This window comes from Balaenoptera ricei, chromosome X (genome assembly GCF_028023285.1).
Source record: "Balaenoptera ricei isolate mBalRic1 chromosome X, mBalRic1.hap2, whole genome shotgun sequence".
Lineage (NCBI taxonomy): Eukaryota > Metazoa > Chordata > Mammalia > Artiodactyla > Balaenopteridae > Balaenoptera > Balaenoptera ricei.
Window position 1 is genome coordinate 135,067,031 of NC_082660.1, and position 18,675 is coordinate 135,085,705.

The 18,675-nt window shown below is 36.8% G+C and overlaps 1 protein-coding gene across 3 annotated transcripts in view; it reads left to right on the top strand.

The window, feature by feature from the left end:
• BRCC3 (BRCA1/BRCA2-containing complex subunit 3) overlaps positions 1-18,675 on the top strand; it is a 70,113-nt gene that overhangs the window by 13,451 nt on the left and 37,987 nt on the right. For all 3 annotated transcript variants that reach the window (XM_059910010.1, XM_059910012.1, XM_059910011.1), the window contains 2 exons: positions 2,375-2,463; positions 3,830-3,885. In XM_059910010.1, coding sequence (XP_059765993.1) covers positions 2,375-2,463; positions 3,830-3,885 — 145 coding nt within the window. The remainder of the gene's footprint in view (positions 1-2,374; positions 2,464-3,829; positions 3,886-18,675) is intronic.

Sequence of the window (18,675 nt, forward strand, 5' to 3'; positions counted from 1 at the left end):
TGTCCCTTCAGACTGTCCAATGCTGAAAGAAAAATTGGATGGCACAGTTGCAGGAAGGTCTCTTGGATTGTCCTCATTTAGACTAAAGTGTATCTTTTGGATTTGGCATTTAGGAGGTAACTTAGAAGTAATTAAGTTACCTCAGGGAAAAATGTAAATCAGGGTAAGGGGCATAGGGTTTATATTTTAAGTAACGTGATTAGGCCTCATGGAGAAGGTAACAGTTGAGCAAAAACCTGAAGGAAGTGAGAGTTGGCCGTGCAAATATCTTGCGGAAGAGCGTCCCAGGTGGAGAGGAATAGCCAGTGCAAAGGCCCTGAGGAGGAGCATGCCTGGAATATTTGAGGAAAAGCAGGAGAGCCAGTGTGGCTTTGGGAGTAGCAGATTTTGTGGAGGAAATCAAGTGTGTGCTTTTGGACATGTTGAGTTTCAAATGTCTGGTAGGCAAGTGATGCTCACCTAGCCTGGCTTTGGTCTGTGACCAATTCGATAAGGAGCCTACACCAAACATAAATCCTCTATGTTGGGAGTTCCCTGGTGGCCTAGTGGTTAGGATTCTGGGCTTTCACTGCTGTGGCCCGGGTTCAATCCCTAGTCAGGGAACTGAGATCCTGCAATCAGCTTGGCATGGCCAAAAAAAAAAAAAAAAAAAAAAAGAAATCATCTATGTCAACTTAGCATATTGTTTAGTTCAGCTTACATTTTCCTTAAGACTTTGTCAATAAAGGAAGCAGAGATTAATTTCCGTTCCAGCTCAAGCTCTTGTCTCCTTGTGAACAGGTAACAAATAGTTCATGGACCTACTGCCCTGAGGAGCACAGTATTAAGACAACCAAGTCTCAGTGTCAGGTACACAATTGGATATATGATTCGGCAGTTTGGATAGAAGACTGGAACTAGAGTTGATTGAGTAGGAGTTGGGAGTGGCCAGTATGGAGATGAGATTTGAAGCCGTGGAACTAAATGAACTCCCCCAGGGAGTAAGTGTAGATGGAGAAGAGAAAATGGCTGAAGACTGAGCCCTGGGCATGCCATATTTTGAGGATGGAAAGACGGGAAGGATCCAGCAAGAGACTGGAAAAGAACAGCCAGGAAGTTAAGAGGACAGAGATGAGAAGAGTGGGAATGTGAGGCCAAGTGAAGATAGTGTTTCAAGGAGGGAGCAATCGGGTAAATTGAGAACCAAAAATGCATCATTGGTGATCTTGACAGAAGCACTTTGGGTGGCACAGTATGGATACTAATCCATTTCAGATTCAGCAATTCATCAACAATGGCTGTAGATGGAACGAAATGTAATGAATTATTATGAAGTACCTCTGATGTGCTAGGCGTTGTGCTAAAAGCATCTTGCAACTTTTAAAATACAAAACCCTGAAAAAGTACGGATGATGTTTATCCTTATTTAACTGATGAGGAAATAGGCTTAGAGGTATTAAAAATTTTACCAAGGTCATATAGCAGGTACAGAGATCATTCAAACAGTGCTGTTTATTTTCACCAACTGTTTCAGCCAGTATTTTTCTCATATTCTTTGCTGGGTACTGTTGGGCCTTACTCTTTACTTAGGAATATATTGGGTAGAAGTCCCAATCCAGATCAATGCAAAGTATGTTTAAGAACATATAGAACAAGCTAACCGGGCATAAGTCACTGGACCAAACCATGCTGTGCACTGTTTTGTTGTAATACCAGATCTTTTGTATCCATAAATAATGGTCTGAGTACTTCACATCTTTAAACTTTGCCTCTGTTCAGTTTCTGGTAATCTTTTAACTAATCCTTTCAAATGTTATTTGGTGCTTGTCTATGATTTCCTTTTCAAAAATTGTATAACCATTTAGTGAGATTTTGTTTCTGTTCCCTGGAATGCAGTGTTTAATTCTATTGCAGTCACTTCTATACAATAGTTTCCTCTGTAATAGTTCTACACTGCCATTCTTTAGTATCAAGTCTAATATATTCACTTCCCTAGAAGCTGTCCATCAAAAGACTTATTCTAAGAAATCTTGCTGTCTCCTTCGAATGCCTTCCTTTCTTTTGGAGTCCTCCTGGAAGAAATTATCAGGTGTTTTTGGGATAATAGAAGTTTTCCATTTTTTTTCTTTCTATGCTACATTTCATAGCAGGGCTAGTTGTGGGCTAGGCAGCCTAGAATTAGTAATAAATTTTATTATTTAATTGCCGACTCCCGTAGTATTTCCCTAACCTAGTAAAATGTTTATACTTTGACAATAATATTGTCATTAGGATGTACCCCTGTTCTGCCTTTAGAATCTGAATCCCACGAGGATTGTATGCTGCTGTTATCTTTATATTTTCATGTCTGGGATATACAGTTTAACAGCAGATTTTTATTTTTATTTATTTGCAGATGTTCGTACACAAGCCATGTACCAGATGATGGATCAAGGCTTTGTAGGACTTATATTTTCCTGTTTCATAGAAGATAAAAATACAAAGGTATTGTGTGTGTGTGTGTGTGCACATGCGCACGCGTGTGTGTATAAACACACAGACACAGAGAATAGAGAAAAATCTTTTTGCAATTTTAATAGGGTGGCCAGGGAAGGTTTCAATGAGAAGGGTCATTGAGTCAGGACCTGAAGAAAGTGAGGGAGCAAGTCTTGTGGATTTCTTGGGGGAAGAGCGTTCCAGGCAGAGGAAATAGCCAGTGAAAAGACCCTGAGGTGAGTGTGGCATGTTTAGGGGACATCGAGGAAGTCAGTGTGGCTGCAGCACAGTGAGGCAGAACATGACTACATGTCCCGGCTTGCCTCTGTCAGTCCCAGTTCCACCCATTGTCCCAGTCTCCTATTCAGTTAGCACCTTTCCTTCTTGGAAGTGTCCTGGTTTGCATGGTAACTCATGTGGTCATCCTACAGTGAGGTCTGGAAGATAACTGGGGGTGGGGCTGGGGGGACAGGGAGGGAGGGGGTGCAGAATCCATGGTGTCCGTGAAACCAGTTAGGAAGCGACTGTAGTAATCTAGGAAAGAGATGATGGATGTTTGACCACGGTGGTAGGAGTGGAGGCCAATAACAGTAACAAGTGCTACCATTTATCACGTATTGTATGGCACTTACTCTTTAGGTGTTTTACATAAATATACTCGAACCCTGACAACAACCCGTGAGGATTATTATTATCGATTTTTATGGATAAGCAAACCGAAACTCAGAGAAGTTAACAGCTCAATCAATGGCTAGTCTTGCTATTCTCTATTTAGAGTGCTTCTGTTTGAATTTTACGTTCAGATCAAGAGGTTTTACTATGTGTCACTTCAAACAAAAAGAAAATTTAACACTGCAACTATGAATTTTGCCGATTTACCAAGTGTGTCCTCCTATTGTTTAGTACATTAGTTATATTCTCAGAATCTATGTTAATAATGAATATTCTTCATAAAATCACTCTTTTCTGAAAACGTTAAAGTTCACTATCTTGAACTTCATACTTCATTTGAAATGCTTCTGGCTTTGTCATCATAAATTTATTGTCATTATAAATAGCTGTTGCATGAGTTTGTCAGCTTCCAAAAAAGGAGTCTGAATGGTCTCATTCTTAGTTTCTTGGTTCTCATGTTTGTGAGCAATTCTCTGCTGTCACATGAGCGGATGTTTGATTGTGGCCATCTCATGTTGACTGAGTATTTGATCCTTCTTACAGAAACTGATTTATGCATAGTCTGTCTTTGGAGTCTCTTCTAACCTTCCACTCCCAGAGGGGCCTTTGAGTTTTAGGTTAGAGCCCACTAAATTGCTATACCTTTTCCACTATTAATCCTCTGTGTGACCTTTCTTTTTTTCTGTTTTCTTTCTTTTTTTAGACTGGACGGGTACTCTACACTTGCTTTCAGTCCATACAGGCCCAAAAGAGCTCAGAGTAAGTACAACAGAGATATATGTATGTATTGGTGGGTTAATCTCCAGTCCAGGGAATTGATTGTTTTATTTCATTTTATTTCTCTCATTAGTAAGACACTAAGAATTCTATAGTCTACTTATACACGTGAACATCTCTGTGAGGAATTAGAATCTCTTTAGCATCTTGGATATCGGGGATCTAGAAAGCTAGGATCATATAAGCAAGGAGTCTGTTCATTGCAGTTACATCACCACAGCCCTGTCCCACATTTCCTTTCCTGCATTATTCTAAACTGAGTTGCACTGTTACTTTCCCTTTCTCTGATGAATTGTAAAACAAAGACTGAGTGTGCGGAGTCTTATAGATTTGTATAAGCTCTTGTCTTTGTTGTGCCATAAACTTGATTTTAGAATTACAGTATCTCATTTAAATGTTTGCATAGCTTAGTTTCCTCATTTAAATTCAATTCAACCTAAATTAGCAAATACAGTGACTACTATATGCCAGGCACCATGGTAGGCACCAAGGAGGCAGAGATGAAAGCCAAGTTCATTATCTAATTGGGAGACAGAAACAAAGAATGCCTTAAATTTTTTTCTTATAATATTTGTCAATTTATTATGATAGCATTGTTTGAAATAGCAAAGAATTGGGGAAAATAACAGATGTCTGTCAGTACAGAACTGATTAAATAAATTATGATGCATCTAAATAATGGAATAATATTCAGCTATTAAAAATATGAGGGGAATTCTCTGGCAGTCCAGTGGTTAAGACTCTGTGCTTCCACTGCAACGGGCCCAGGTTCAATCCCTGGTCGGGGAACTAAGATCCCACATGCCGCATGGTGCGACCAAAAAAAAAAAAAAAAAAGGACGCTCAGTAGTGATACATAAATATCTCCAAGATACACTGTTAAGTAAAAAAGGCAAGGTACAAGAACAGTCTGTATAGAATGCTACCATTCATATAAGGATATGGAAGAGAAATATACGCATGACACACCAGTGTACTTGCTTGGAAATACACAGAATATCTGGAAGGAAACATCAGTCACCTCAGCAGAGAGGAAGTAGGAAGGAGGTGTGGAGACTTAATTGTACCTTTACATAGCTTTGGAATGTTGAACCATACACAAGTGTTAATTTTTAAATTTTTCATCAAAGTAATAGGTGCATGTGCATAAAAATATCAGATGGCACAGAATTTATGAGAAATACTGTCACTCCTCAGGGGGAACCACTTCTTTCTCCCAATTTTGTTTTTAGTTCTTCTGTTGTTTACTTTGATATCCCTAAATAATATACTTTTGATACTCTTTCTTGATTTACTAATTTTAGATATTAATTATTCTTCTTATTATGTTATCTTGGTCTCACAAATGAGGATTTAGCTCACACTGCCCCATCTCCATTCTGCCCAATGTAGTTATATTACTACTTTTTGTTCTTCTGTTGTTACTTTTCTAATCTTAAATAAAGTTTGCCCCTTTATTTATCCTATCAACAACAGACAATAGACAATATCTCTTGGCTCCCTAGTGTTACTTGCAGTTTTACCATAAACCTTTGTATTTTCACAGTTGCAAAAATCTGTGTTCTATGTTGTAATCACAATTGTGTTTTCTGTGCTTTGTGTACTAGTTGATTCTAAGAATAGAAAACAAAATGTTTATATTGTTATGATTATATAAATATTATTCCATGTACAACCAAGCACTGTAAAGTAGTATACTATGATTCCATTTCCTTTCCTGTATAGCTTTTTGCTTTTTCATGGGGTTTTGAATGGCTTTTTCTCCCTTATTTCTCTGACTTTATCACCTCCCTGAGTTCCAAATTCCTAGGATCGCTCCCTAAAGCCCTCCATCTTCCTATGCTAATCAGGTCTCAGCTGATGTCCTGGGGCTTTCCTTCATTATTCTCCTGGGTTGGATCCATTGTTGTCTGGATTTCATGTCATTTTTCTTGGTTCACTCTGTCATTTTGCTGTTAAAGGCCCTCTAGTAACTTCCTAAGAAAGGTGTGCATTTGAGCTAAACCTTCTGCGTCTGTGCTTGCCTGATGTTTTTATTCTTCATTAATAACCCTAATGGATAAAGAATTCTAAATTGACATTTTCCCCCTCAGAACATTAAAACTGAAAAAGTGACTAGAGAGAGTGACATCAACAAAAAATGGCAGAGTAGGAAACTTCAAAAGTCCTCCACAAAAGCAGTGAATAATCTGGCAAAAACTGTCAGAATCACCTTTATTGGAACTCTAGAAACTAATCAATATTTTATAGCAACCCGGCAACTACTAAATCCAGAAAAAAAAAAACACCAGAATCTCAGCATTTAAGTAAATCTCTGTCAAGTCACTAGATGGCTACTAAGCTAACAGGACAAAGACCTCAGTGGCCACATATAACAAAGAATATAGACTATAAAAAATTAGTTCAGGAAAGTCACTAAACAGACAAACAAAATCAGATAAAACAAGCAGCAACAGGCTTCCCTGGTGGCGCAGTGGTTGAGAATCTGCCTGCTAATGCAGGGGATACGAGTTTGAGCCCTGGTCTGGGAAGATCCCACATGCCGCAGAGCAGCTGGGCCCGTGAGCCACAATTACTGAGCCTGCGCTCCGCAACAAGAGAGGCTGCGATAGTGAGAGGCCCGCGCACCGCGATGAAGAGTGGCCCCTGCTTGCCACAACTAGAGAAAGCCCTCGCACAGAAACGAAGACCCAACACAGCCATAAATAAATAAATAAATAAATAAATTAATTAATTAAAAAAAAAACAAAAACAAGCAGCAACAATAAACCCTGGGGAGGGGGTAGAATACGATTTCCATAGTTATAATATTCGAAATGTCCAGTTTTCAACAACAACAAAAAAGGCATTCACAGAAACAAATTATGGGCTGAAAGCAGGAAAAAGAAATTAATAAAAACATTCCTGGAGGAAGCCAAGATGTTGGGCTTGCTAGACAAAGACTGTCAATCAACTATTTAAAATATTCTCAAAAAGCTAGAGGAAATGATATACAAAGAACTAAAGAAAACCATGAGAATGATAGAGAATATCTAATAGAAAATAAAGAGAGAAATTATAAAAAGGAACCAAATAGGAATTCTAGAACTGAGAAGTACAATAAGGGAAGTGAAAAATTCACTAGATAGGTTCAATAGCAGGATTGAGAAGACAAAAGAAAGAATCACCAAACTTCAAGATAGGTGAATTGACATTACCCAGTCTGAGGAGCAGAAAGAAAGAAAGAATGAAGAAAAATAAAGAGCCTGAGACCTGTGGGACATCTTAAAACACTCTAAGTGTACTCATAATAGGAGTCCCAGTAGAGGATGAGATAGAGAAAGGGGCAGAAAATGTATACAAAGAAATAATGGTCAAAAACATCCCAAATTTGTGACAGGCATGACCTGTATACATCCAAGAATCTCAACTCCAAGCAGGATAAACTCAAGAAGATCCACACTGAGATATAATCAGTGTCAGAAGGCAAAGACAATCTTGAATGCAATAAGAGAGAAGTGACTCATTACATACAAGGGATTCTCAGTAAGATTGAGGGGCAGGTTCTCATCAGAAACCAGGGAGGCCAAAAGGCAGCGGGCTGACATATTCAAATACTGATTTAGGAAAACAAACAAACCCAACAACAACAACAGCAGCAACAACAAGAAAACAACTACCAGGCAAGAATTCTGTATCTGGCAAAACTATCCTTTATGAACGAAAGAGATATTAAGACATTCCCAGGTAAACAAAAACTGAGAGAGTTTTGTCACTAGTAGACCTGCCCTATGAGAAATGCTACAGGGAGTCCTTCAGGCTGAAATGAAAGGACACTAGACAATAACTTAAATCCACACAAAGAAATAACACCAGAAAGGTAACTATATAGTTAAATACAAAAGTCAGTATTAATGTATTTTCAGTTTGTAACTCCCTTTTTCCCCCATGTGATTCAAAAGATAACTACATAAAGCAACAGTTACAAATCTAAGTTGATAGACACATATTGTATAAGGATGTAATTTGTAATAGTAACACAAAAGTATGGGAATAGAGCTATACAGGAACATTGTGTATTTGATTAAAACTAAGTTAGTATTAATTTGAACTAAAGTGTTAATTGTAATTTCCAGGGAAACCATTAAGAAAATAGAGATATATAGTAGAGAGAGAGAAAGGAAGGAAGGAAGCAAAACAGTGTACTAGAAAATGTCTTTCTAATACAAAAGGCGGTAAGGAAGAATTGAGGAACAAAAAATGATATAAGACATAACAATTATAAACATATATGCACCTAACAAAAGGACCCCGAAATATATCACACAAAAATTGACAGAACTGAAGGGAGAGGTAGACAGTTCAACAGTACTAGTGGGAGACTTCAGCACCCCACTTTCCTTAAAGGATAGAAAAATTAGAAAAAAAATAACAAAACAGAAGACTTGAACAACACTATAAGCAAACTATACCTAATAGACACATACAGAATTCTCCACCCAACAACAGCTGAATACACTTCCTTCCCAAGTGCACATAAAACATTCTCCAGGATAAACCACATGTTAGTTCACAAAACAGGTCTCAATAAATTTTTGAAGACTGGAATGATACAAAGCATCTTCTGCAAAAATGGAATGGAATCTGAAATCAGTTACAGAAAGAAATCTGGAAAATTCACAAATATGTGGAAATTTAAAAACATGCTCTTAAACAACCAATGTTTAAGAGAAAGAAGAAATCACAAGATAAATTAGAAAATACTTTGAGACTAATGACAATGAAGACACAACATACCAAGATTTATGGGATGCAGCAAAAGCAGTGCTCAGAGGGGAATTTATAGCTATACATGCCTACTTTAAAAAAGAAATCCCTCAAATCAGTATTTAAGGTATTTCTAACTCTACACTTTAAGGAACTAGAAAAAGAAATGCAAACTAAATTCAAAGCAGTTAGAAGGAAGGAAATAATAGAGTGAAGACAAACAAAATAGGGAATACAGAAACAATAGAATCAAAGAAACCAAAAGTTAGTTCTTTGAAAAGATCAACAAAATTGACATATCTTTAGCTAGACTGACAAAAAGATGAGAGAAGAACCAAATAACTAAAATCTGAATTAAAAGTAGGGACGTTACTACCAACTTTACAGAAATAAAAAAGGATTATAAGGTAAAACCAAACAATTGTTAGATAACCTAAATGAAGTGGACAAATTCCTAGAAACACACAAATTGCCAAAACTGGCTCAAAAAGAAATAGAAAACCTGAACAGACCTATAAAAATTAAATAGGTTGAATCAGTATTCAAAAACATCTCAACAAAGAAAATTCCAAGACCAGATGACTACACTGGTTAATTCTGCCACACATTTAAAGAAGGATTAACACTAATCCTCAAACTCTCCAAAAATAGAAGAGAATGGAGCACTTCTAACTCATCTTTGAGGCCAGTATTACCCTGATACCAAAGCCAGACAAAGATATCACCAAAAAAAAATATTACAAAGTGATATTCACTATGAATACAGATGCAAAACTCCTCAACAAAATCCTACCATACTGAATCCAATAGCACATTAAAAGGATTATACACTATGATCAAGTGGGATTTATCCCTGGCATAGAAGTGAGGTTCAACATAAGAAAATCAATTGATTAATAGTCCACATTAATAGAATGAAGGAAAAAACTCACGACTGATGCACAAAAAGCAAAATTTCAACATCCTTTCATAATAAAAACACTCAGAAAACTAGGAATCTAGGGAACATTCCTCAACATTTTTGGGCTTTTATGAAAACCCACAGCTAACGTTTTACTCAATGGTGAAAAGTTTTCTCCCATAAGATGAGGAACAAGACAAGGATGCCCACTTTCACCACTGTTATTCAATATTTTACTGGTAGTTCTAGCCAAAACAATTAGGCAGAAAAAGAAATAAAAGGCATCCAAATTGGAAAGTAAGAAGTAAAACTATGTATTTGCAGATCATGTGGTCCTATATATAGACAATCTGAAAGAAACCCCCCAAAAGCTACTAGAGTTGATAAATGAGTTCAGCAAGGTTTCAGTGTTCAAAATCAGTGCACAAAATCAGTGTGTATTTCTACACACCAGCAATGAACAATGTAAAAAATAAAATTTAAAAATCCAATTATGACAGCATACAAAATAATAAAATACCTAGGAAAAAATTTAACCAAGAATGGGAAAGACTTGTAAAGTTAAAACTAGAATACATTGGTGACAGAAAAAACACCTAAATAAATCAAAAGATATCCCTTGTTCATGGATTGGAAGACCCAATATTGTTAAGATGACAGTACTTCCCAAAGAGTCAATAAAATCTGTATTAAAATTCCAATGGCCCTTTTTACAAAAATGGAAAAGATGATCCTAAAATTCATAAGGAATTGCAAGGTGCCCTGAATAGTGAAAATAATATCAAGAAAGAAGAATAAAGTTGGAGGAATCATACTTCCAGATTTCAGAACTTACTACAAACCTTCACTAACCAAAACTTTGTGGACCTGGCATAAGCAGAGACACAGAGACCAATGGAATAAAATTGAGAGTCCACAAATAAACCTGCATATCTATGGCCAACTGATTTTCAACAAGGGTGCTGATGTCACTCAATGAGGAAAGAAGAGTCTGTTCAACAAGTGGTGCTGAGACAACTGGTTATCCACATGCACTATATATAAAAATTAACTCAAAATAGATCAATGACTTAAATAGAAGAGCTAAAACTATAAAATGCTTATAAGAAAACATAGGGGTAAATCTCCATGATGTTGGATTTGGTAATGGAATCTTAGATATGACACCAAAAGCATGAATAACAAAAGAAAACAGATAAATTGGATTTCATAAAAACTAAAATCTTTTGGGCTTCCCTGGGGGCTCAGTGGTTAAGAATCCACCTGCTAATGTGGGGACACGGATTCGAGCCCTGGTCCGGGAAGATCCCACATGCTGCGGAGCAACTAAGCCCATGAGCCACAACCACTGAGCCTGTGCTCTAGAGCCCGCGAGCCACAACTACTGAGCCCACGAGCCACAGCTACTGAAGCCCATGCGCCTAGAGCCCATGCTCCGCCACAAGAGAAGCCACCGCAATGAGAAGCCCGCGCAACACAAGGAAGAGTAGCCCCCGCTCGCTGCAACTAGAGAAAGCCCATGCACAGCAACAAAGACCCAACACAGCCAAAAATATATAAATTTATTTAAAAAAACCATTAAAATCTTTTCTGCATCAAAAGACATTATCAAGAAAGTGCAAGGACAACCTACAGAATAGGAGAAAATATGTGCAAATCTTAATATCTGAATGGGTCTAGTATCCAAAATATATAAGGATCTCTTGCAGCTCAGCAACTAAATGACAACTCAATTTAAAAATGGGCACAGGACTTGAATAGACATTTCTCCAAAGAAGATGTACAAAAGGCCAACAAGCACACGAAAAGATGCTCAACATCATTAGTCATTTGGAAAAGGCAAATCAAAACTATAACGAGATACCATCTTATATTCACTGAGTTGACCATAATTTTAAAAATGGAGAATAACAAGTGTTGACAAAGATGTGGAGAAATTGGAACCTACAGACATTGTTGGTGGGGAATGTAAAATGGTGAGGCTGCTGTGGAAAACAGTTTTTGGGGGGGAGGTTCTTCATATGAGAATTCATATGACCTAGCAACTCTATTCCTAGGTATATACCAAAAAGAATTAAAAACAGGTACTCAAACACTTGTACATGAATATTCATAGCAGCACTGTTCACAGTAGCCAAGAGTTGGAAACAACCCAAATGTCCATCAACTGATGAATGAATAAACAAAATTTAGTATATCCATTGAAATGGACTATCACTCATAAAAAACGAATGAGGTACTGAAACGTACTACAATGTGGAGGAATCTTGAAAACATTATGCTAAGTAAAAGAAGCCAAACAAAACAACAGGTCACACAGTGTATGATTTCATTTATATGAAGTATCCAGAATAGAGACAGAAAGCAGATTGGTGGTTGGCATGGTTTGGCCGGAGGGAAGGATGGGGAGCAGCTGCTTTAATTGATACGGGGTTTAACTTTGGGGTGATGAAAATGTTTTAGAACTAGATAGGGGTTGTGGTCCTACAACATTGTAAATGTACTAAATTCTACTGAATTGTTCCCTAGTTAAAATGGTTAATTTTATTTTATGTGAATTTCACCTCAATTTTAAAAAATGTGCAAAAGACTTGAGTAGACATTTCTCCAAGGAAGATATACAAATGGCCAATAAACACAAAAACAGCTGCCCAACATCAGTAGTCTTTAGGGAAATGCAAATAAAAACCGTAATGAGATACTGTTTCTCACCAACTAGGCTGGCTATAATTTTTTTTTAAAGAAAAATAATGTGTTGCTGAGGATGTGGAGAAAAGGAACCTTGACCCATTGTAGGGGGGAATCTAGAATTGTTCAGATGCTGTGAAAAAGTTTGGTGATTCCTCAAAAATGTATACATTGAATTACCATATGACCTAGCAATTCCACTCCTAGGTATGTAGCAGAGACAGTTGAAAACAGGTGTTCAAACAAAAACGTGTACTTGAATATTCATAGCAGCATTGTCCATAAATAGACAAAGAGCAGAACCAACCCAAATGTCCATCAGCTGATAAGTGGATAAACAAGATGTAGTGTATGCAGCCATACAATGGAATTTTCTGTCATAAAGGGAAATGAAGTACTGATAAATGCTGTAATCCTGAATACATGCTAAGTGAAAGAAGCCTGATGCAAAAGGCCACATGTGGTATGAAATGTCCAGGATAGGCAAGTCTGTAGAGACAAAAATTAGAGGAGAGAGGTAAACTGGGAGTATATTAGTTTGCTAGGGCTGCCATAAAAAATACCACCGAGTGGCTTAAACAACAGAAATTTATCTTCTCACAGTTCTGGATGCAGTAAGTCCAAGATCAAGGTGCCGGCAGATTTGGTTTCTTCTGAGACCTCTTCCTGGCTTGCAGATGGCTGCCTTCTCACTGTGCCCTCACGTGGACTTTCCTCTGTACATGTGCATCCCTGGGGTCATTTTGCATGTCCAAATTTCTCCTTCTTCTAAGGGCACCAGTCAGATTGGATTTGCGTCCAACCTTAACAGCCTCATTTTACTTTAACCACCTCTTCAAAGGCCCTGTCTCCAAATACAGTCACATTCTGAGGTACTGGGGCTTAGGGTTTCAACATATGAATTTGGGGGGGGACACAATTCAGACCGTAACAGGGAGTGACTGCTTAATAGGTATGGGCTTTCTTTTGGGGGTGACGAAAATATTACAGTATTAGGTAACAGTAATGGTTGCACAACATTGTGAATGTACAAGTCCCTGAATCACACACTTTAAAATGGTTAAAGTGGTGAATTTTACGTTCTCTGAATTTTACCTCAAAAAGAAGTCCTTAGAAGTAGAGCTTGGTGCTGAAAAGTCCCCTCTCCCCACTTCTAACTTTGTGCTGGAAGTCTTAGTTCAATAAAGCAGGAAATAAAAGGCATATAGACTGGAAAAAAATTAATCCCCATTTGCATAAGACATGGTTATCTGCACAGAAAATCCCAAGGAATCTATAAAGAAATTCCTAGAACTAATAAGTGAGTTAAGTGATGTCACAGGATGCAATGTCAACACACAAAAGCAATATTTCTTGCTTGTAGATTTTTTGATGATGGCCATTCTGACCCGTGTGAGATGATACCTTATTGTAGTATTGATTTGCATTTCTCTAATGATTAGTGATGTTGAGCGTCCTTTCATGTGTTTGTTGGCAAGCTGTATATCTTCTTTGGAGAAATGTCTATTTAGGTCTTCTGCCCATTTTTGGATTGGGTTGTTTGTTTTTTTGATACTGAGCTGCATGAGCTGCTTGTAAATTTTGGAGATTAATCCTTTGTCAGTTGCTTCACTTGCAAATATTTTCTCCCATTCTGAGGGTTGTCTTTTTGTCTTGTTTATGGTTTCTTTTGCTGTGCAAAAGCTTTTAAGTTTCATTAGGTCCCATTTGTTTATTTTTGTTTTTATTTCCATTCCTCTAGGAGGTGGGTCAAAAAGAATCTTGCTGTGATTTATGTCATAGAGTGTTCTGCCTATGTTTTTTCTGCTAAGAGTTTGATAGTGTCTGGCCTTACATTTAGGTCTTTAATCCATTTTGAGTTTATTTTTGTGTATGGTGTTAGGGAGTGCTCTAATTTCATTCTTTTACATGTATCTGTCCAGTTTTCCCAGCAGCACTTATGGAAGAGGCTGTCTTTTCTCCATTGTATATTCTTGCCTCCTTTATCAAAGATAAGGTGACCATATGTGCATGGGTTTATCTCTGGGCTTTCTATCCTGTTCCATTGATCTATATTTCTGTCTTTGTGCCAGTACCATACTGTCTTGATGGAGAACAGTATGGAGGTTCCTTAAAAAACTAAAAATAGAATTACCATACGACCCAGCAATCCTACTACTGGGCATATACCCTGAGAAAACCATAATTCAAAAAGAGTCATGTACCACAATGTTCATTGCAGATCTATTCACAGTAGCCGGGACATGGAAGCAACCTAAGTGTCCATCGACAGATGAATGGATAAAGAAGATGTGGCACATATATATGATGGAATATTACTCAGCCATAAAAAGAAACGAAATTGAGTTATTTGTAGTGAGGCGGATGGACCTAGAGTCTGTCACACAGAGTGAAGTAAGTCAGAAAGAAAAACAAATACCGTATGCTAACACATATATATGCAATCTAAAAAGCAAAAAAAAGGTTCTGAAGAACCTAGGGGCAGGACAGGAATAAAGACGCAGATGTAGAGAATGGACTTGAGGACATGGGGAGAGGGAAGGGTAAGCTGGGACAAAGTGAGAGAGTGGCATGGACTTATATATACTACCAAATGTAAAATAGATAGCTAGTGGGAAGCAGCCGCATAGCACAGGGAGATCAGCTCGGTCCTTTGTGACCACGTAGAGGGGTGGGATAGGGAAGGTGGGAGGGAAATGCAAGAGGGAGGGGATATGGGGATATATGTATATGTATAACTGATTCACTTTGTTATACAGCAGAAACTAACACAACATTGTAAAGCAATTATACTCCAATAAACATGTTTAAAAAAAGCAATATTTCTATATGCCAGCAATAGAAAATTGGAAACAAAATTTTAACACAGTACTACAAAAAATGAAACAGGTGTAAATTTATCAAAATCTTATCAAATATATATGCTGAAAACCACAGAACATTGATGAAAGAAATCAAAGAAAACCTAATTAAATGGAAAGACATACCATGTTTATGGATTGGAAGACTCAACATAGTAAAAATTTCAGTTCTCCTCAAATTAATCTATGGGTTTAGAGCAACAGCAGTCAAAATTTCAGCAAGACTTTTTTGTAGATACAGACAAACTGATTCTAAAATTTATATGGAAAGGCAAAGGAACTTGAATACCTTAAACAATTTTGAAAAGGAAGAATAAAATTTGGAGGAATAGTCTAACAGTTAGACTACCATATACAAAATAAACGTCAATCTAAACATCATACCAAAAAAAATTAAAAGGTCCAAATAGAAATAGGAGTGTGAAAGTTTTAGAGGAAAAGGTAGAAAATCTGTATGATATTGGGCTTGCCAACAAGTTCTTATTCTTGGAACCAAAAGCATTTTTCCAGTAACTTATTTACAAGACACAAATAGAGTCACAGACATAGAAAACAAACTTATGGTTACCAGGGGGGAAAGGGGGATGGGAGGGATAAATTGGGAGATTGGGATTGACATATACAGACTAATATATATATATATAAAATAGATAACTAATAAGGACCTACTGTATAGCACAGGGACCTCTACTCAATAGTCTGTAATGACCTATATGGGAAAAGAATCTAAAAAAGAATGGATATATGTATGTGTATAACTGACTCACTTTATTGTACAGCAGAAACTAATACAACATTGTAAATCAACTATACTCCAATAAAAATTTTAAAAAGCATTTTCCATAAAAGACATTTGATGAACAAGACTTCATCAAAATTAAAAACTTTACTGAGTGAAAGAAACTTAAGAAAATGAAAAGACTAGCTACAGTGTGAGTGAAAATATTTCAAATCACGTCTGACAATAGACTTGTATCTATAATATACAAAGAACTCTCAAAACTCAACAATAAAAAAAGTATACAACCCAATTAAAAAATGGGCAAAAGACATGAGCAGATGCTTCACCAACAAGTATGTAAGAATGGCAAATAAGCACATAAAAAGATGCTGAATATCACTAGCTACTAGGGAAGTGAAAATTGAAACTGCAGTGAGATACCCCTGCAAACCTATTAGAGTCACTAAAATAAAGCATACTAACAGTACCAAATGCTGGCAGGGATGAAGACTGGAACTCTCATGATGCTGGTGGAAATGCACAATGGTACAGTCACTTTAGAAAATTATTTGACAGTTTTGTATAAAGTTAAACATACACTTAATATGTGATCCAGCAGTCTTACTCCATAGAGAATTGAACACAAATTTCACACTAACCCTGTTTGTATATGTATGTATGTATATATATATATATATACACACACACACACACACACACACACACACACACACACACACACACATATATATTCATAATTGCCACAAAGTGGAAACAACCCAGATTCCTTCAATAAGTGAATTGATTACCAAACTCTAAGACAGCCATACATTGGAGAACTACTCAGCAATAAAAAGGAATGAACTTTTGATTTCAGAGTCTGAGTGAAAGAAGTCAGTCTCAAAAGGCTATATGCTGTATGACTGCATTTATATGATAGTCTCAGAAAGACAAAATTATAGGAATAGAGATCAGGTCAGTGGTTGCTAGGGCTTATGGATGAGGGGAAGGGTGTGAGTATAAAGGGACAGCATGAGGGAGTTTTTTAGGGTGGGTGATGGAAAATTATGTATCCTCATTAAAGTAGTTACAGGAATCTGTACATGTAAAATCCGTTGAACTGTACTCCATAAGTCAGTTTGTATGACAAAAGTAAAAAAAAAAATTAAGTTATAAGTCATTAGTACATGACCTCTGTAACAAATAATTTGAGAATCTAAAGGAAATGGTTGATTTCTTAGGAAGATATGTCAAAATTAAGAAATAGAAAACTTATTCAGTGCAATTATCAAAGCAGAGACTGAAAATGGTGATTAAGGATCTATGATTTTAAAAGATAGTGAGTTTACATGGCTTTACAGCTGAATTCTAACCTTTGAAGGATGGGTGGTTCTAATTCAATTTATACATTTTTCCAGACCATACAAAAAGGTTAAAAGCTCCTCAATTTTTTAAATAGCTAAAATAATTTTAACACCAAAACCTGGATAGAGATAGCAAAGAATAAGAAAACTATTGACCAATCTCACCTATAGATACAAAAATTTAAAATATCAACAAATCAAATATAACTGTATTAGAGGATAATATACAATGAACAAGTTCAGTTTAATCCAGAAATATAAAGTTCATTCAGCTTCAGGAAGTTTAAATGTAATTCAGAATGTAATATAATTCTTTACATCAACAAATTGAAGGAGAAAAACCTGGGAAGACATCTGATAAAAGTCATGCTAGTGGAAACTGTCAGGTACTTGATGTGCATCCTCTCATTTAATTTTCCTAACAACCCTTTTACTAATGTGGAAGCGAGCTCAGAGGTTAAGAGGCTTGCTCGAAGTCACAGAGTTGGTGTACAGGGCCATTTTCAATGTCAAACATTAATTTTTACCAATCTGACAGATGAACAACAGTATGCCAGCCAGTAAAGTGGTTTTAGTGAGGGTGCCCATCTCCTCATGTTTGTCAGTCCTGAATTGCCCATTCATATTCTTTGCTTTATTTTCTATAGAGTTATTTGTCTTTTTTTCCTGCTGATTTGCATAATTTCTTTGTATGTTCTGGAAATTTCATCTTTTGTCTGGTATGTTGCAAATATTTAGTCCCAGGCTGACTTAGTTTATTGTGTCATATGTCAGACAAAAGCTTTAAAACAATGAATCAATGTTATCTTTCATTTTATGCCTTTGTCTTTCTTCTTTCAAAGACCTTTCTTTTCCTCAAGACCATAAATAATAGTTTTATGTACTTTCTTCTTTTATAATTTTGGTTTTTGCATTTAGAACCTTAGGTCATCTGGAACTTATGATGTTAACTCCTTGCAGTTGGAGTTTAACTTCATTTTATCCCAACTGGATCACTAGTTGTCCCTGCACCACTTTTTGAGCAGTTGCCTGCACACCCATTGGTTTGAAAGGCCACTTTGATCATATATTAAGTTTCTTTATATATACATGAGCCCATTTCTGGTTTCTCCTTCATTCCCTTGATCTGTTTGTTCCTTTGCCAATACCATACTTTAGTTACTAGGGCTTTTTAGCATGGAAACAGAAAGGCAGTGTGTACAGAGCCTGAGAGCATGGGGCCTTGAGCCAGATAGCCTGGTTTGAGTCCTGAGACTACCTTTAACTAGGTATGTGACTTTGGGCAAATGACTCAAGCTCTCTCTACGTCAGTTTCCTTATATGTAAAATGGAGATATTAATTCACTGCTCATCTCTTAGAGTTATTGTGAGGGTAAGATGAATTAATGGAAATAAAGCACTTAGGATAATGTATGGCAAAGGGGAAGACTCAGTAAATGCAACCTATTCCAGGATTTGGACTTGGTAGGGCACTTACTCTCCACACAGGCC